Source organism: Vollenhovia emeryi, unplaced genomic scaffold, assembly GCF_000949405.1.
Source record: "Vollenhovia emeryi isolate VEMERY1.0 unplaced genomic scaffold, V.emery_V1.0 DF939120.1, whole genome shotgun sequence".
NCBI classification, from domain to species: Eukaryota; Metazoa; Arthropoda; class Insecta; order Hymenoptera; family Formicidae; genus Vollenhovia; species Vollenhovia emeryi.
In genome coordinates this window covers 1,489,719-1,509,779 of record NW_011967246.1, presented here as the reverse complement: position 1 = coordinate 1,509,779, position 20,061 = coordinate 1,489,719, and the positions used below count along the sequence as shown (strand labels likewise).

The following is a 20,061-nucleotide window of genomic DNA, read 5'->3' as shown; positions in this document are numbered from 1 at the left end:
GGGGCCGATATAATTCCGATGAGTTCAGATCCCGGCGCGCTCGTCACGCGTATTAAGATCACCTTTATACTTATTCATGACAAAGCGAGACGAACGACGTGACTCGGCGACCTGGGCGAGGTCTCGCCTGCGCCTCTCGCACGGGAAACTCAACTCGAGGATTGTATATCCGCGTGGTTGAGATCTCGCTCCCTGCCAGGGGAAAGGTTGGCAAGTGGCCGGAAAAGTAACTGTGACTTACTTGGGCATCGACACGGCAGGACATCCAAGTTGCAGGAGACTCCTGGCGAGGTACTCCGGCGCAGGTGCGTCGCTCGCAGCCTCAGGTACGTATCGCCTGGCGGGCCGGGACGATCTGCTGCTTTCGCCGGCGCATCTGTCCGACGCCGACGACGACGTGGAGGTCGACAGCGACAACGTCGACGACGGCGACGATCTCGTGCTCGTCAGGCTCGCCCGTTCTCGCGCGAGGTCGTCGCTCGCCCGCGGGATCCTCAGGGAGCCGCTGCGACGCAGGCCCAGCTCGCTCTCTGAAATTTTTCAATTCGCCGCACCACAGGATTAGTCATTACTCGCGCCGATGATTGACGTGGGCCGGTGTTATCGCGTCAATCGCAAAAGTGAAAGCAATCCGCGAGAAACGATTGAGAAATCTTGAGGGAACGTGTGTGCGAGTTATTATAAAATCTCCCTCCCGCGCTCTTTTCATGCCGCGGAGCTTTCAGGCGTCCTCGTGTACCTAATTTTTATTCCTACGATGAACGCCCGTCGAATAAGTTTAGCGTCGACATCTTTTCCGAGAACGCTATTTTGCTTCCTCGTCCGAGCTGATTCTTTTATTTTTAAGGCTTAAGTGGAACCTTAAATTCCGAATTGAAATCACGCGCGCTCTTCCAATGCGCTCCGTGAACAATCGTGACACTTGAGCCCGGTTTTTCATTTTCTGGTTAACTGTTAACTCGAAGTTAGTCGACTCTCTATCTTTTTTTATATTATTACCTAAGAAGAGATGGAGAATCAACTAACTTCTGGTTAACTGTTAACCAGAAAATGAATAAACTCGCCTTTAGGGCCAGTTTCTCAAACGTCGGTTAACTGTTAAGTTCAGTTAGAGCTCAGTCGACTCCCTTTTCTATCTTATTATCCAAGAAGAGACAGAGAGGCTTGGCTTTTCATTTTCTGGTTAATTGTTAATCAAAGGTTCATTGACCCTCTGACTCTTTTTAGATAATAACATGGAACAAAATGGAGAGTCGACTAACTTCTGATTAACTGTTAATCAGAAAATGAAAAACCGGTCTTTTGGGCCAGTTTCGCAAACGTCGATTAACTGTTAACTAGAGTTCAATCGACTCCCTATCCTTTTCTATCTTATTCTCCAAGAAGAGACAAAGAGACCTAGTTTTTATGGTTCATTGACCCTCTGACTCTTTTCAGATAATAACATGGAACAAATGGAGAGTCGACTAACTTCTGGTTAACAGTTAACCAGAAAATAAAAACAAAACCAGGTCATAATCAATTAACTTTTGGTTAGCAGCTAACCGGCATTTGTGAGAAACTAGCCCTTAAATAACTATCTAGACCAGGTGTACAGTTTTATATCATAAGGTGTATGTATTTCTAGACACTCGTCCCTCGATTTACGCGGTATCCTCTTGCGCGGTCAGAAGATGTATATCTCTTTACGGTATTTGTTGAAATTATTATACAATATATCGGCAAACCGAACGTTCTTACTTGAATATATCACATCGTTCCGACCTTCTTTGGTTGACTTGTGGAAAGCGTATTAAGCTTAGCCGCACAAGCGACGACAAATTTGCTTGTCTGCCTACATTATTATTGTTCTTCTGTAAATATATAAAATAAATGTAACATGCACGGGTCTTTCACGTATTTTCTTCGTACCTCACTTACGCGATTTTCAGCCGTGTAAAAAGAAACCACGTGGAGTATCTTACGTAAATCGATCGACGAGTGTATACTTAGAAACAAACGGCAATAACGAAAATCTCACATGTTCTCTTCACTCAGTCGCGAAACTTTCCCGATGCGCCTTCGCAAAACTACCGAACATTCCCGCGACAACTTTCTCCTCTCGCGTGCGACTACCCCGCCGGAGGAAGTTACTTCGGACGGGCGTAACAAATTGCTGCCGATTTATCGTCAAACGGGACGGCCGGAAGCAGAAAAGAGCGAAGCGACGAAAACGACACGCACTGGCCAGCAACGCGCTCCGTCGTCCGGTTCGAGCTTAGTCGTCCCCGTCGTCGACGACTTTAATTCGTTTAAAACCTCGGGTCGTGCGTTACGTCAACTCGTATATTAACGGCGCGTCGCGTCTCCGATATACCACCTGCATTACGTGAGCGCATTACGAACACAGGGTGCCTTTAGCTTAAGTGACTCAAGCCCCGTGTCGAACGCGCCGACTTACCCTGGATCTGGAATACCCGCAGAGCCATGTCAGCGAAGATCGACCGGCCTTCCCCGATCGGGCTTTACGCTATTTTAAATATCGCGAGTTTTTCGAACAGCGCGGTCGAATCGATCGTTTTGGCGCGCGTGTTTGAGCTACGCCTACGAAGAACCAGTTTATACGAAATTCAAAATGAAGCAAATTCGAAATAGAAATTAATTGATTATAAATCGTTGAAACGAATACCGATGTTTCTTGGGACAAAAGGAAAATTTAAATTACAGCTGATTCCAATGCAAAATATTGCAAACAATTGGATGAGATTTACACATTTATTTTAACACGGCTGGTATTGCAATTCATTATTCATTTAATGAGAAAAGCGAACAATTTCCTTGTCCCGAACTATTTTAATTAACGAGAATAAAGACTTATCGTCGCCAGTACATAATTAACCAATGTAGGAAAATTAATGAACGACATAACTCGCAAATTCTATTGGCAACAATTAGAGAAATTTATTGCGAAAAATATTACCTCAGTCAGAATTTGAAGCTGAACCTCCCTACTCTAGGCGGGAAGTAATAAAAATATTATTTATACACCTTGACCGAATAATGGTGTCCAGGTTGAAGAAAGGGTTGGGGAAGGGGATACTCGGCTGACAACCCGAGTCGGCGCGCAGTTTAAAGTCGAAAAATAGACGCGAAGATATCATCATTAGACTGTATATTGCGACAAATATTACCACATGCCTCAGTGGTCGAATTGGTGAGACGCCCGCCTAGAGTGTAGGGAGGTCCAGGTTCAAACCCCGGCCGAGGTAAGTTTTCGCAATAAATTTCTCTAATTAGAATTTGCCAGTTGCGTTGTTTATTAATTTTCCTGTTTTAATTAAATTTTAACAATAGACGCGAACGTCCAAAATGATTTTGCACAAAGAAAAGCTTCTACTCAATTGGAAAACCAGAATATCATTTGTGAAACATAATTTTAACATGGAAACAATAATTACGTTACTTGCTTATCGTAGACACTGAATGGTCCTACAATTAATTTTCATTTAACGCAAGCTCGTCCTATCGCGAACAAAATAGTCTTTCGTTACGAAGGAAACGTGTCAAAAATAAAAAATAGGGGTCGCCAAAATTATACCGTAAAATCGAGGTCACCAAAATTACACCGATTTGGATCTTTAATTCCGCATCGCTGCTAATTCAAGACGACGCGAATCACAGAATGAAAGAAAAGTAGAACAGATAGATCTATTTTTTTCTCGCGCGAGAGATATTTCACGAACGGTTAACGAACGTTTTACGACCTCGCGGCCTTCCGTCCAACTGAAAATTCAAGTGTGCGGAGGAGGCGCGCGCGCGTGTGTACACCGAAATCCACCACGTTTCTGGCAAAGTGCCGCGCATCGTCCTGTGTGTCATGCGGGAGAACGCCAGTTCTCCTGCAAGATTCGACAACGCGGCGCGCGGATCGAACGTGATTCGCGAGAATTATTTGCGGCACGGCACGGCATGACAGTGGAAACAGTAGGCGGTTCCCCGAAAATCGCCACGACCCGGAATTCCCTTCCATTTCCAGATGCTGGAAATCCGTGGGTTGAGGAAGAACGATGAGTTTCGCGGAATTCAGTTTCGCGACACCGGACCGGAAAAAGCAAAATGCGGAAAATATAAACGATGATTCACGATGGTATCGCAAAAAACGCTCAACACGGAAAACTCATCCGCAAAACTTTACGCCAATTTTCTTAGTTGCACGTTCGTCAAAAGTATGTCACCTTCGATTAGAGAAAAAAAATGTATGAGAAAGTAAATGAGAGAGAAAAATGCCGGAGATTCGAGCGTCTATAAAAAATATTGTGATAACAACCGATAATTCGGAACGAAGATCGACACTGATTCGCGTTAATATAATCTTCATCTTTTGTTACTTTAAATTTATTAGCCATCATTTGAGCTTAAATTCTTTTCTAAATATGCCGCTGTCTTTTATTATTTAAAGATGTTTCGTTCTTAAAATCTCTTAGATAATTGCATCATATCTATCATAATTTTCTCCGGAGCGAAACTCTGATGCGGTTAAAATGTATTTCGTATCTAACAAACACGAAATTTACGGACGCTCTTATCGATCTATTTTCCTTTTTGTCCAGAATGCTGATATAAATTCTCCGCCATTATCTCACACTATCTATTACAATTAATTTACCCACGGTAAACATCAATCGTGTCCTAGACAAGAATAGTCATTTGTAACGACCAAACAATTTATCTTCGATATTAGAACGAAAGTGGCCGGCTTACGTAATTAGGTTTAATTGCTGCCGTTAGATGCAGCTGCTGCTTTGAGAGGAGCGATAAATGTTCGCGATTTCGTCATAGATATGTTGAAAGAATTCCACCCAGTGTGTTGCAATAAATATTAAATCATCGACATCGAACTATGGTGTGTGGGAATAATATAGCTATACTTCGTATCGTTTTTTGAAAAATGAAAAATAATTTACCTAAAATGCAATCATTTTTAAAAGCATTTGCGGTATCCTTTCACAGATAAATTCAATAATTACTTATCAATATGTTAAATAAAAATATTCGGTGTTGTTTCTAAGATTTAGATGCAACTAAATGCGAAATGTGTCGCTAACTGCTCGCTCCACACTTCGCATTTAGTTGCACTCGGGACACTGCAATTCTATAAAGAAAAATCAACACGCGCGATTAATTAGCTTCCGCGATTGTTTCGCGCGTGTATTAAGATAGCGTTTATCGAAATGACCATAGCACGCGTTACTCATTTGAATCGAGACAATCAGAAAATCAGAATTACAAATTACAGTTTCAACACTTACGGGAAATTATCATTTCTTGCGGCATCCTTTGAGTGTTTTATCGAGTTAAATGCAATTTATTTACCGAATGCGCGGTGTAACGCACGAGTCGCTGAATCGGAAACGAAAAATCATAGAAGCATCGAACGTTTGGCGATAATTAATTCGAAACGCAACGATATTCGGCGTGCAATTATTTCGTAGTAACGGGATCGTTTATCGCGCAGCTTTGCAAGAACGTCACGCGCCGTATCGTTTATTCTCCGCGCGTCTCGGGCCGCGATCGCGTTATCCATCGACGAAACGCGATCGCGTCAGGATACAGGGTCGAATTTTTCCCGGCGATTGTTTCCGACGAACAATTAAATCGATTATCAACCGGCGCAATTAATTGACGGACAGCTACAAAGCTTCGCGATTGACTCCGTTGGAACGAATATTTTCGCGCGATTTTTCCGTTTCGCTTTCGAAGGGATGAGAGACAGTCGCAAAGTGTTATTTTGCCGCGATATTCGTATGCGCGCGGGCGATATTAATTCCCGAGAGATTTTTATATTCGAATGTACTTTGCGTGGCGAGCGTGGTAGAGAAATATGCGCTGTTTAGTAAACAAATGAATGAAAAGATCCGAGTTCAAATCCACGGACACCGCTGGGTTTTTCGGAATCTCTCGGAGGGAAGTAGCAACCACCGAGCCCTCCAGGTTGGAGGTTTCTTTCGGAAAGGTTTAGCAGCCTACCGAAGATGAAGTAAAACCGAATGCTCAAAGTACCAGAACAAACTGGATAAAACAGGCTTTAAGCCTAATACATGAGGAGGAGGAAGAAGAATATACTTTGCCTCGAGCCTTGAATTTTTCGCCGATTTGAACGCAATTCGTTCGTCGCTTTCGAGAGCGCAAAATACTAATACACGAAAATTCCCGGATATGAAATACCTTAAGATACAGGGAGTTCGTTAGTTGTGCTGATTCTTTTAAATTTGCGACATTTCCGTCGCGCGAATCATTCGTTTCTTTCTCGCATCGTTTTCGCAATCGCGTTTCAATGGAATTCCATGGTAAAGTGAAGTAACAAGCTGCGCATTGCGTGCGACTGATATAGGGAGTGCCATGTAAAGTGCGGGCGATTAATTCATTACGATGATTATTACGCGCGATCGTAATTAACCGAGATGTTTTTGCGAGTGAGGCGAGCGAAAAAAGAGACGGTGACTTGAGAGTTTCAACGCGGTCAACGTACCTCGCTGCTACGAGTTATATCAGTAAGTAACATTATCTTTTAACACCTTGCTACAGTTCATTTTCCTCCTGTCTTCTCTCAAATCGTTATTGTATTATGTAATTTACACGTCTAATAAAATAATGATTATGTGACACCATTTTGAGAAATTCCTTCAAGAATAAGATAAATTAATAAGCAAACAAGAGCGTAAAAAATAACAAATAAAGAATAAATAATGTCGATTCACTCTTGCTTTGATTTACACTTGAAATAATATTTCGCGAATGCCATAATTTTAACGAATTTCGAAAAATATTTGAAAAAATATTTTTATTGGTTCCGTACACGATGCACGTCCGAAAAACGTTTACAAAAAACATTTGCGTGGGAAAGTAAATGTTTCCCCCAAGTGCCAGTTTTCTCGAAAAGATATGCAGGCAAACGTGCAGTTTTCTATCTATAGGCGGATCCTAGACGGCTTAGATAAAAGATAAAGGTCGAAGATCGCGCGACGGTAATAATGGCCTATATCGAGATAATAACGGCAATATGCGCGCCATATACATTTTCGATTCAATGCAAATAGATACGATCCGCCAGCCGTAGGATTCAGCGATCTCAATTTGCCGATTGAGTATTCAAATCAAAACCAGAATTAATACATATATTAATTTCCATGTGCCTTTCGCGCGATCCTCGACTTTCCGTACCGCCACCGTATGACGCGTTAACGTACAATTAGCTTGCAATTAGTATCAAATTAGAATATATAAAATAATGAGTCATTATTAGCTTCATCGCACTGTATATATGTATATGAAAAAATAATATAATTGTACGTGTAATAAAATATGGAGATGTGGCATCGTGTAATTCAAAGTTTACCGTAAGCAGCGTAATGTAAATGTATGTTCGGGTAATTTTCCGAAGTACCGATGTAGTCAACGCGTCATTAAATAGCAAGAAACGATTCTTTTGCGACGAGGTTTAATATAAAAACGAAAGAAAAATGTCACCTCGCCAGTGATGATTAAAAATTAAAACAGTGTGCTTATTGTCAAACCAACTGGCAAATTTGATTGAATTCGTTGCAACGTTTCGACCTTACTTCAGGTCCTTTTCAAGTAACAATACTGCCAATCAACATTGTATTGTTACTTGTCGAAACGTTGTAACGAATTCAATGAAATTTGCCAGTTGGGTTGACAACAAGCTCGCCGTTTTAATTTTTAATATAAAAAAAATAACGAAATCGTTCTATTTCACTGAAAAAAAAGTTCGCTGCCGTAACTAATCATAGTTTGCTGCCATAATTATAAATTCCTAAACCACAGCAAGTGGTTTGCTGTCGCACTTAATACAATAGGCACAGTAGCAAAATATTTAGCTGTCGCAACTGAATATTAGCTGTCCATATTTTACAACTGAAATTTAGCTACGGCGGCTACATTTTTCTTTCCGTGATTTCACCGAAGCGAATTCATCTTAGGGCAAAGGCGATGAGTCAAATTGAAATTGTTGGTAGACTACTCTGTTTCGTGCAATCCCGAATTATTTCTGTACCTCGCCAATGTCGTCGGCCACACTTGACCGCGGTCGAGACGACGGTCGACGGTTTTACGGTTACGGCGACTTCGTGCGCGGAACGACCTGTTTACGATAATTCGGTCAACGTGACGTCAAGTTATCAGACGACTGCCAGACGGAGTCGCGTCGCAACACCGTTATTTAATTTCGGATAAATTCGCGACACGTCCGCACGCACGCACGCACACACATAAATGCAAAACGGATACTCCGAATGTTCAAAGATAAAGTAATCGAACGTCGGCGCGGCGCGAGATTGCGTCGGCGGAAAGCCGCGCGGTCGTTATCCCGACCGCGTCACGCGGCTTTCGGGGAGAATGCCGTCGGGACCGCGGAAAATTGCTTTCGTCGTCGATCAACGTAAATCCCGTCGGGGAAACTTCGGGCGAAGCCGATAAAAGTGGATTTGCGAAACCTTGGGACGCGTCTGATTCAGACGATCGCGGTTTCGAATCGCGTTCGACGTTCGCCAAAGATTAAAGGAGCGTAACGAGCACTTGGGCGTGAAAATATTGGCCGTAGACGAAGCTGAGGTTGACGCGGGATCCGAATAATACGTTTCGACGCGACTTGCGTGAGTCTCGAACGTTTTTGAAGGCGCCAATTAATATCGAATTTCAAACGCGCGCGCGTCTCAATGCCGCAGCCAATGGCCGTTGCCAATTGTTGGCGGACTTTTCTCAAAATAATCTGTTAATGCACCGCACGTTCTATCGTGGGTCGCACGGTGCACAGAACAGCGTGTATACCTAAGCAAATCTATTTAAATAAAAACGCACGGCCGAGCGCACAAAGTCGCTCTTCCTCCGAAGACGCGGAGTTGCCGTGACGTAAGCACATGAATCACAAATACACGCCCTCGGCGACGCCAAATGCTTATGCTCCTCGCTATTAATACTCTTATGATGTGCGTGATAACAACGAGCTCACGCGAGAAAATGTAACGTGTTGCTCGTGCCGTACGTCACACGTGTCTCCGATCGTCTGTCGGCGTGCGTAACATCGCACATGTTACGCTCGACGAGTTCTTTCGAGCTACGCTAGGAGGATGAGTCAAAACGAGGCCGGCGATTAGGCACTAATTACTTAATGCTGCAGCTTGTGTCCCGAGATAAAGGTACATTGTTCTGGAAGAACTCACGTCTTTGTACCGTCCAAAATGAGCGACAGGCAAAATTAGAATAGAAATTTTTCATAAGAGGAAGTAATAAGCAACAATTAATTTTTAACTCGGTCCTTTTCAGATACAAGTCAAATTGAAACTTAAACGCCATTTAGGACCTGGCATAAGTGGTGGCCATTAAATTACTAAGCGAATCCAAACACCGTCTTTTCCCACCCTGTACTGCGCGCCGTTACTATCGGACATACACAGATTTTCCCTAGGTGGGATCATTATCGTCAGTTTTTTGTAAATTAATTTAATTTTAATGCTACACTTAGTATTAGAAATTTACCCTTTCCCCTATTGAAGGAAGTAATAAGTCGATCGTTTTTTGTTGCGTTGCCAAACGCGACGCCGCGTTATTTTTCTCGAGCTATTGGCTGCCTACACTTTCGCACAGACTTGTTACGTTTTTATTGCACGCTGAAAAGCATCTAATACAAAAAAAAGATGATAAAATGTAAATTATTCAGCGCACGGAATTAATACGCAAAGCGTCGAATTTCTTTGACAAATTTGAAGTGTATCCGTGATAAAAAAGAATTGCGTTCCAAGAGATCGATTTCAACATAATGTAATAAAGAAATAATTCTTCGACCGATTAGAAATTGTAGAAATGGACAATAATAATGTGACGCAAAGAGAAAAAAATATAATCAAGAGAGATCGCGAAACGTTCTACGACTGAAAGGGAGAGCCTGACAATGTTTCATTTATTAATTTTGCGCTGAAGTATCACGGCAGAGGCTTTATCTATGTATCATTGCAATGGATTTCTATGATTACTTTTGCAACGGAACGCTTAATATAGCAAAGGCAAATATACATGCACAAGAACTCTTTGGTACCGGAACCTAAAGGGTATCGATCGCGATGTCACACGCAACGTTGTACCGTACATTATACGAGCAAGAGAATATTTCGTTCCTCACTACCTTTCACACACGATACCAACTGCAATGATATTTCTCAACGCGTGTTAAATATCAGTTTCAACAATCGCGAATCTATATTTGTCACCGAAAATATTTGCTCAACGTCACATATTAATTACAGCTAGCAATTTAGGAAAGGATGAAAAATACGATATCACAATGCAAGACCAGATTAGCGTTGAAAAATCACTCTCGAAAAAATCAATCGGTGAGCCATCGCTGAAAACGGTGAATAGCCAGTGATTTACAGTTATAGGTGTACCACTGCAACTGCGGTATACTTATAAGTACAAATCAGTGACTATTCACCGTTTTCAGTAATAACCCACTGATCGACTTTTAGAAGGCAATCGTACAAAAGTATGACATGAGAATTTTTCTCTTTTATAAACACGCTGAAAGAAACTGGAAGTCACGGATTGCGATCTCATCTATAATACACAGACGGAAAATTAGGTGAACGCGAATGCGATAAGTCAAGTCTTGGTCGTCGATTAGGACCGCCGGCAAAATTAAGCCACGCGATTCTCTTCGGCAAACCCTATTATCCATCTTACCTTCGACAGTGGTGGTGGACGGTATCCTCAAACTCGTGCCCCGTCGCAGATTGATGACCGCGGCTTCCACTTCCGGTTCCAGCATCTCGATCGTTCATCAATCACCGCGGGGACCGTAGAGGAGAAGCCGGAAGCGCTAATCGCGTGACGACGCGACGGCAAAACTCGGCCAAACTGGCGATAAGTTGACACTGGCCAACGGCGTCCACTCCTCGAACAGGAATTCACGAGAATTCGCCTATCGACCGGCTCGTCGCCTATCGCGCGGATCGGCCAATGGTAGTGATAGGGACCGGTCACGTGCGGCCGCTTTCGACAGCGTGTCCTCGCGATGATCCGTCGTCAATGCCACGCGACTCGTGTTTCGTAATGTACACCCGTGCGAAACTCTTATAAACGCGAACATTCCGCGTACCGCTCGCGGTATCGATAGTCGCCACGCGCTGGCATCGTCGACTCGTTCGTACGTTCATTCACAGGTGCGTCACGGAATGATCTATCGCGAAAATGTCTCGCCTCCCTTCCGCCCGTTTATTCGTCTTCCATGCGCGAGGAAACTTTCTTTCTCGTACTTGCGAGATCCCCGCCTGGATTATCAATCGCTCGGAGACGATCTGATCACTGGCGAACGACTTTTTGGAATGCTAGGATATTCGGTGAATGATCGGCGCGATCGGACTCTCAAATGTTATAGCTGGACTGTATTTAAATATTTGAATTGAAACTAAATTTAAAACACCACATTCCTCAGTGGTCGAATTGGTGAGACGCCCGCCTAGAGCGTAGGAAAGTCCAGGTTCAAACCCTGGCTGAGGTGATATTTTTCGCAATTTTTCTGTACTATTAAAAATGCCAGATATGCTCAAGAAAACACTGACGTTGTTAAAACTAATATTATTTCCATCATTAAAGTTTTGTAATCGTAATGTGTTATTTTACTTCGTTATTCTACGAAGTGAGCTGTAGTTCAGAAGAAGTTCCCCGACAATTTTATGAAACTTTGAAAAAAATGACAAAAGTCCACAACATACAGAAGATAATATTCTTTCAAGATATTTTCCAAACTGCAAATGTTTGAGTTTATTATTGAGTTTATGCAAAATACCTTTTACAGACTCAATGTGCTAGACAGAGGAAACTGACTTCTAGAGAAACACTTTGCTAAATATCCCATGAATATGCATTTCTCGAAGATAATTATTGCTCCAGGCGCAGCTCCGATTTTCATCACCAACACACACTTTGAATATATTGTCCGATGGATCGATCATTCACAGGTATCCCACGATTATCGAGACGTGCCGCGAGCCAATTGCGACGTTCGAAAGTCGGCCTCTGTCGTTCGCGTTTAAATAACACCTTCAGGCGTTGTGAAACGAGTTCGATCTGACAGAAGGTCCAGCAGCATCTCGCGGGAAGCCGTGGATCGCGGCGGTCGACGTCACACTGCCAGGGATATCACTTTCCGCGTACACCGAAGAACCGCTTGTTTGCGAATCGCGAGTTTACGTGTCGACGCGCGTCAGCTTCTAGGAATTTGCGAGATCTCGTGGAGGCCGGTCGATTTTTATGACGTCGAGAGAGTCGCTATCGCGCGATCAGGCGCGAATATTCGGTGCCGTCGACGGTGCGGCCTGCGCGGCGACGTTTAACCCAACGAGATCGTAGGTACCGATGGTGATAAGCGCGCCGTTGATAAGCGTGTAATTGGCCGCACATAACGAACGTGCGCTCGCAACTGAGGGACCGAGTTGGTGCCGCGGTTTATTTCTATCGCGACGTGTCGTGCCAAAGAACGAAATGCCGATACTCCGCGATACGCTCGGCGGAATTAATCGAGTGCGTGAAATGTGGGAAATTACTTTTTCCCCCGCGCAGTGTGGGGCGTTAAACGGGCGAGTTGAACCGGTTAAAATAGAAAGGGTACACGTGACAAAATCATACATTTGAGAAAAGTAAACTTATAAGCGTGATATAAATTTTTCAGCGGGTCTTGTGCTGAAATGCACATCTCGTCCTGAAAAGGGGATCCCTTAAAATTTGTACAATAATTTTTTTTAATTTTTATGTAGAACAGGGATCCATCGTTATCTCAATCTTCGTCAAAATGTCACGTGTCCCCTTGCCGTTCTCACCGGCTTGATTGTAAATTCGCGCCTCCGTGCCAGAAAAGAAAGGACTTGAACGTCAACTCGGAGTTTGTTTTCGTAAGACCCGAACTACGTCACTGCGGTTGCACGCTCACGCGAGGCTTTGATCCTTTGGCTACAGCACGTAAATTACTCTCTCGAAATTGCCGACGAATAAAATAGAAACACGAAGCAGAAACATTGAAACAAAAGTAGACATTCAAATTCGCTGCTCTAACAAGTGTAAGACAACCGATGTAAGATGAACATTAAAAATTGACAATGAAAAGAAGGTCGGTCGTTTATCTGCTGGAAATTTACTTAAAATGTTCTTTACTTTTATAGAACTTCCGATTCTAGAGCTGTACACGCGGTGTTCGTGGCCAAAGAACCAAGCGCCATTAAATTCCTCGAGGAACGAACGCGAGTCGCGCGTGTTCGAATTGTGCGAATACAGCGAGCGCCCGAGTATGACTGAGGAACGGAGCGGCGCGGCGCGTTAAAAGTTCGTTTATTTTGGTTATCGCTTCGTGCCAAAAAGCCGAACGCAGCTGACAGCCGGTGGTGACATAGTAATCGTGGCAACGACGTCGAACCTTTCCTGTATAAATCGACCCGGCGCGACATCGTGTCGATCGAGATGTAATTTTTTTCAGAGCGTTTTCTGAGACTGTACAATAATTTGAGATAACAACGGGACGACAAGGAGAGACTGTTTTCGGACCCAAGCGAATGGAACAGCAGGAGGAGGAGCTGATATTTTATTACTGTGTGTCAGGAAACTCGCTGCAAATTTTACCTTCAGACCCACAAAGATGCGTGAAAGAAATTAAACGAGCGAAGAGACTGGCAGAGCCTGTCGCTGCGGGGCGACAAAAAGAACACAGTCTTAGAAAACTAGCATCTTCATTTTTTTTCCTCGTTCAATATTTTATAAGTATACATAATTGTTCTCACGACTAAACTTTCGCACTCCCCCTTCGACGGAGATCTCTCTCGGCGAGACGGGATCCGCCTCTTCGTTTCTCGCGTATCCTCTATAATTCGTTATTATATTAAATTTCACTTTTACGTATCACTGGTGTACTCGATGGCTCGTCGGACTCGCTGCGCGAGCGAACAATGCGGAAATTAAGTATTGATAACGATTCAATTTCGCCTATCTACAATTGAATCCTGCTTATCGCAATCGTGCGCTAACTACGTGCGAATGAGTCGCCTCGCGAATCGAAGAGAGTATTTCTTTGAGCACCAAACCGGAAAATTTCAGAATTGTGAAAAACTTTCCTTTCCTAAAAAGTATACTCTCTCCATAAAATCTATATTTTTTAAATATTCCTCCAATAAGAAAGCCTTTCCTTTGCTAAGAAACGACAGACAACATAGAAATAAAAATTGCATATCAACGATCCCCCGAGAAGTTTGAGATTTGACTAACAAATTCTTTAAAAGATATTGATATAAATATATAAATTAAATAAAAAATTAGAAAACAACTGATAGAACGACACAATCGAACGTCTTAAGAATATTCCAAGAGTATCCGAAAGCCTTAGAAGAAAGAAAAGAAGCAAACCATTTTTGCGGCTATTCCAAAATAAAATGCCTTGTATGCCATTGAAGACCGTCATACACATCGAATGCGACTTAACGCGATTTGGACAATACGAAATCACAAAAACAGAGAGAAAGAGAGAAGAAGAGAAATTATGCTGCAATGAAATTATTGCGCGAGAATTAACACGCGATTCCCCGCGCTTATCACTTCCTGACAAGCGAAACTTCGATCAGCTCGTCGCGCCTTCGTCAGGCCGAAAATCTCGCGCGCCAATCCCGATCATCGCAAGCCTATTCTCTCGAGATACGTGCAGAATCTCTCGATGAACACTTTTTCCTGCGGGCGCTTGACCGCCATCTCGATAATACCGAGGCTGATGGAGCAAAAGGACTTGACGAGCATCACGTGCGCCGCCATCAGCAGGTCGTCGTCGGCGGTGAAACGTCTGTCGCGTAGGAGCGGTGCGAGCGACGGCGCGTCGTGGCATCGAGCGTCCCAGAAATCGTCCTCGCGATAACAGGCGTGTCTCGCGTACGCGGCGGTGAGGACGGCGATCAGGTGCGCCAGGAACCTGCGGTGGCACCACAGCGTCTCGTGATTGTCGTGCAGGCTGATGTACTGCTCGTTGTGCGAGCACTCCTCCGTCCAGTACGACAACGCCATTAGGTAGCACCTGAGTTTGCGGACGTCGGTGGTCGAGTAGCCGTGATCGCGCTCGAGACGCGCGACCTCGCTGATACGCTCCAGCAACGTCCGTTCGTCGTCGTCGAGCTCGTGGCGGCCCATGTAGAGGAACGGGCCGTCGTGCATGACGACGTGATAACCGGGGCTGTCGTGCGCCTCCCTGCCGCCCGAGGAGACCACCGCCTGGATGTACTTACGCAGCAGGAACTGTCGATAGGAGTACGCGCTATGGTCGGACACATGCTGCCGGCACCAGACGAACGTGCTCATCCATTCGTTGTCCAGACTGAGCCGCCGTAGACCGCGGGACTCGGAGAGGGTGACCAAGTAGCGGCGATAGCTCCACGCGTGGTAGTTGTTCGCGTAGCGATCGGCGCAGGTCTGCACGAGCTCGAGCTCGTCGTTGGCGAGCGCCTCGGCGACGTCGGTCCGCTCGGCGTCCAGGACGTACGGCATCAGCCAGCTGCGATACGAGAACGCCTCGAAGCACTTGGGCGTGTGATAGAGGACCGGCCGCGTGAACGACAGCTCGTCGCGCGGGTCCAGCCTGCCGGCGCGCACCAGCTCCCGCCGCATGTTCCAGAACATGGTCACGCTCGGGTTGAACAGCAGGGCGCCCAGCAGCCATCTCGCCACGGTGCTGGGCTCCTCGCGCCGCTGATGCCGCGTCCGCCGGTACTCCAGCAGCCGTCGGTACGTGTACACGTAGAGCGGCTGGACGCACCACGACGCCAGGCCCAGGCTGTCCTCCTGGTGGAACACCGGCGACCGGTTCTCGCTATCCTCCATCGGCAGGATCACGAAGCTCTTTCTACGGAGACAGAGAAGACGCGAGACCGTAAGACCGTTGCTTCGCTTTGTCGCTCGTGTTGCAAAAGAAGAAAGGAATCGTTCGTCAATTCTTTCCGACGTTGCCGAGTTCCTTAGATTAAACTAGCGAGGGTAGAAAAGGGACATGTGACGTTATCGTCGAGTTAACTTGAATTAAATTGAGTTTGAACATTATTTAAACCAACATTTCTTTTCAGGGATCTCTTCAGGGCAAAATAGTACAAAAATTACTAAACCTATTGAAAAATTCAGGTTTCTTGTAAAACTGGTTTTTCCTTTTCTCAAATATGCATATAATTTCTATCACATGTATACCCTTCCTGTTCCAATCGATTCAATTGATGTGTGAATGGAAGCAATTATATTACTGTTCTAAATTCTTTTGCATTGATATTGCATTAATGTACCTTATTCTTACATCTTAGCCTAGTACGCAATTTTTTAATTAATCTTAATAAAAAATCTATCTGTATAATAATTTCGTTAATAATATTAATATTACATAATACGTTAGAAATAACATTATTAGAGGGAGAAAGAAAAGAAGAGAGAAATGTATGTTGCGAATATAAGACAAGGCAAGAGTAGAATGTAACAAGTAAATTAATAATTTTTTCAGTAATAAATGGAGCTCACGGTGGCGCGTTTATTGAATAATTTGCGTTTTATTTAAAAGCAATGCTTTATTAATATATTGAAATCCCATGCATCTAGGAATAAGTAAAAGCCTGATAGATAATCATTTGTCTGTGGGAATCAACAAATTAATAATTGCCCTTAAAATTGCGAGCCCCCTTGCGTTCTTACTCGGACAAAAAAATCTTCCGTTCCTTAGTCCAATAATTTTTCAACCAGCAAGCTTAACTACCAGTTATCTTCTCTGATCTCCAATTTCAGATTTATCGTAGAAAACCCTAGATAAGATCGTATCTCACGCGAGCTTTCTACAAGAGCCTGTAGATTAACTTCCCGAAGCCAATTCGTTACACATTTGATTTCGTGCTCGATATTGCGGAAATTACGTAAAACCTGTTGCGTGAAATGGCGCTTCAGGTAATTATGTGTATACGGAAAAACTTTTATAATCACGCGCGTACACACGGAGTTCCGGCGGTCGATAGCCGAAGGGGAATAAAAATCGAGACGGAAAGACACGTGGCGGTGCCAATTTCTTTTCCCTCTCGCCTCCGCTCCGTTTTTCTCTCCGGCAATCGTGAGGTACGAAAAAAAAGTCGCGAAACCGGCAAAAGGAAACGCGAGCAATTAAAACCAAGCGCGTTACGTAAGCGGAGTTAAAGATCGGGCGCGAATAAACGCGCAGTTATTTGCGCTCGATGCTCCCAGGATGGCGCTACTTTACGAGCCGCCGGACGCGCGGCCGATTATTTACCACGCGTCTCTCCGTCCCGCGCAGATTTCCATCTTTTTTTCCCCTCTCTCGCATCCTCCTTTGCCCCGTCCCCAATCATAGTCGCGAGTTTATTTTAATCTCGAGCGCGACAAGACCGGGATAACGAGATTAACAAGCATTGTTGTCCGGGAAATAAACGCGGGTTTTAAACGAGCTTCCATTTTTGCGCGAAACATCTGCGTCTCCGGTTACTCGTATTAACGCGAATTCAGAGTCGCGTATTAAAAGGGATGAATGTAAAACGGGGCCGTTAACAAATGCTCGGGCGTTACTCATTACATTACGTTCCGCGTTAGACCCGGGCTTAAGAAGATCAGTTTTAATTACTCGCGGAGCTGTTCGGACAAGCCGTAATTTGCCGACGTATACACGGCCGACTAATTCGTCAAACTGCAGTTCGCTGCATGTCGTATAATATATAATTCGTAGGTATGTACAAATTCGAAAGAAAAAAAAAGAGAGAGATGCATGCCGTTTATTTCTCTCGCTGTGTTGAATAGCTAATAGAATAGAATAAATAAGATAACTCGACGATACCGAGTCAATCCTTTCGGGACCGAATTAGTCTTTCGTTCGTAAATTTTTGGCAGCGCATTTTTCCAGGAGTGAAACGCGCGCTAAATTATTGGCTCTTTTTAAATTTTGCAAGCGGGATTTGCACGTCCTGGATGACCATGAAAGAATTAAATCTCTCTTCCTCTCTCTCTCTCTCTCTCTCTTGCTTTTCCTCTCTTTCGCCTGACGTTTCGTAAATTACGATCTAGAGCAGCGGCCAATTACGGTTGGAGCACGTGACTCGCGGCGGACTCGCGGTCAACTTCGCGGCTATTACCGCCGCGAAGTTTGCCGTAGCGGCGAGCGGAAAGTTGGCGCGCGCGCGAGATCGATCGTCGCGCGTCAAAATCGCGAGGGCGCGCGACTCTATTCGCGATCGCCGGTGCGCGCTTTTTTTCCTTCCCTCCTCCCGCCGCCTCCGCCCCTCGCGCCGACCATCCCGAAGACTCCGCCCTCGCAACTGCGCGTTTAGGACCGCGCGGTGCGTGCGCGACCGTTGCCGGTTTGCGGGTGTCGCGGCGAGCCGTTTAGGTTAGGATCCCCCTTCGCCCAAGTCCGCGGCGATTTTAAATCGATACACGTTTATATATCGAGCCCGCTCCACGCTCGCTGCGTTTCCTTCGCGCCATCGGGAACGAGATCCGACGTGCGTGCGCCGCGACACGACGGACGAAAGCGATCGGCACGAGACTCGACGAACGCACCTAAAAGAAAAAAAAAAGAAAGAAAAGACCACGTACTCTCGTCGCGCGACGAATTGCGAAACGTCGATCGCGACGGTTGCGACTCGCGGAAGTGACGATCAGCCGTCGCGATCCGCGACAGTATAACATGACGCGGGGGGAGGAGAAGGAGGGGGAGGGGAGGGGGTTTCGCGCATCCTTGGACTCTCGGTCGGTCGCGGACTCCGCCGATTTCTTTCGCCCGTCGGAGAAAGAAACAAAGAAAGAGAGAGAGAGGAGAGAACCGGGACAGTGACGGGTACAAAACACGCCCGTACCTCGTCACGGGCTTCGCTGCGGTTTAACCGCGAGCGGGGCGGGCGGGAGGGGAGAGGGGGGGTGGGGTGGGAGGAGTGGTGAGAAGAAAAGTCGCGGTACTCACATGGCGGGATTCCTCCGGACGGTGTTCTCGATGTCGCGGAGGATCTTCTCGGCGGCCGGGAACTCGTTGTCCACCATCGCGCGAGCCGCATCACACTCTCCCTCGTGGACGTTGTCAGTCGACGGCGGACGCGCCAGTGTGACCACACCACCCTCGCGTCCGCTCCCGCTTCCTCTCTCTCTCTCTCTCTCTCTCCTCCACCCTCTTTCCTGCGCCCGCTCACCCTGTCTCGCTCCCTCTTTCCGGCCCCGCCACCGCACGACGCGGCACGGCACGGCACGTCCCCCGTTGCGGGTCCCCTTACACCACACGGCGTACGTATGTATGTACGCGACGGTGCGGCTCCTCGCTCTGCGAAGGCGCCGCCGGAGTACGGCGGCCACGCACGGCTGCGCGCGCACGCGCGCGCGGCGCGAAGTTGACTGCGAGTCGGGCTGTGCCGCGCCCAGGCTCGCCAACCCACGGCCCGCGTCGCCGCCGCGCGAACGAAACTGGTTTCACTCTTGGCGCGACGCTTAAATTTCCACGCGGCACGTAGATACACGCGACGAACGTCCCGATCAAATTTTCGCGAGAATGAATCTATCCAGACGGCCAAGCCTGTAGAGAACAGATTTGAGGAAACTCTGCTTCCAAATTTTCTCGACGGGAAGACTACAGATTTGATACAGGCTCTGATATATCACATGATTGTTGGCAAAACATCAACTGAAATATAACAAAGCTTGATAACATGTTTAAATAGCAGATTGGCGGCAGAAATAGAGCAGATCTTTAAAAATGTGTTAATTTTACACAAAGTTAACAGATTTTTAAGGACAAAATGAATTTCTTAAAATGTAAATTTTATGTTTTACAGATGTAATAAGTCAAATGACGGCTCGAAATCACTCTCACTTACCTATGTTATATAGAATAAAGTCGACATTTTATCCTGTCAATTTTAAGAGATAAATTTTGTTATTAATAACACAGAACATATGTATTGTGTCAGATAAAAAAATAAGTACACATTGTGTTGTTTTAACGTTTCCTTTCAGTTATTTTAATAATTT

The 20,061-nt window shown here is 45.2% G+C and overlaps 2 protein-coding genes across 3 annotated transcripts in view; both read right to left on the bottom strand.

Moving 5' to 3' along the window:
• LOC105570496 (GRAM domain-containing protein 3-like) overlaps positions 1-10,924 on the bottom strand; it is an 84,617-nt gene extending 73,693 nt beyond the window's left edge. For both annotated transcript variants that reach the window (XM_012027729.1, XM_012027730.1), the window contains exons 1-2: positions 10,735-10,924; positions 242-530 (exon numbers count right to left, since the gene is read on the bottom strand). In XM_012027729.1, coding sequence (XP_011883119.1) covers positions 242-530; positions 10,735-10,819 — 374 coding nt within the window. In that variant the 5' untranslated portion in view covers positions 10,820-10,924. The remainder of the gene's footprint in view (positions 1-241; positions 531-10,734) is intronic.
• A 2,828-nt stretch (positions 10,925-13,752) lies between these two features.
• Positions 13,753-19,792, bottom strand: LOC105570494 (protein prenyltransferase alpha subunit repeat-containing protein 1). The gene is made up of 2 exons (XM_012027728.1): positions 19,007-19,792; positions 13,753-15,916 (listed from the first exon to the last, which is right to left on the bottom strand). Exons 1-2 carry the CDS (start codon positions 19,081-19,083, stop codon positions 14,701-14,703), a joined length of 1,293 nt encoding a protein of 430 aa, XP_011883118.1. The 5' UTR covers positions 19,084-19,792; the 3' UTR covers positions 13,753-14,700.
• Positions 19,793-20,061: the final 269 nt, after the last annotated feature.

Excerpts from the sequence above, each read along its gene's own strand:
- LOC105570494 (XM_012027728.1), bottom strand. The coding sequence starts at position 19,083 with ATGGTGGACAACGAGTTCCCGGCCGCCGAGAAGATCCTCCGCGACATC. Across the intron at positions 15,917-19,006 it reads GTCCGGAGGAATCCCGCCAT|AAAGAGCTTCGTGATCCTGC; the intron begins GTGAGTACCGCG and ends CTGTCTCCGTAG.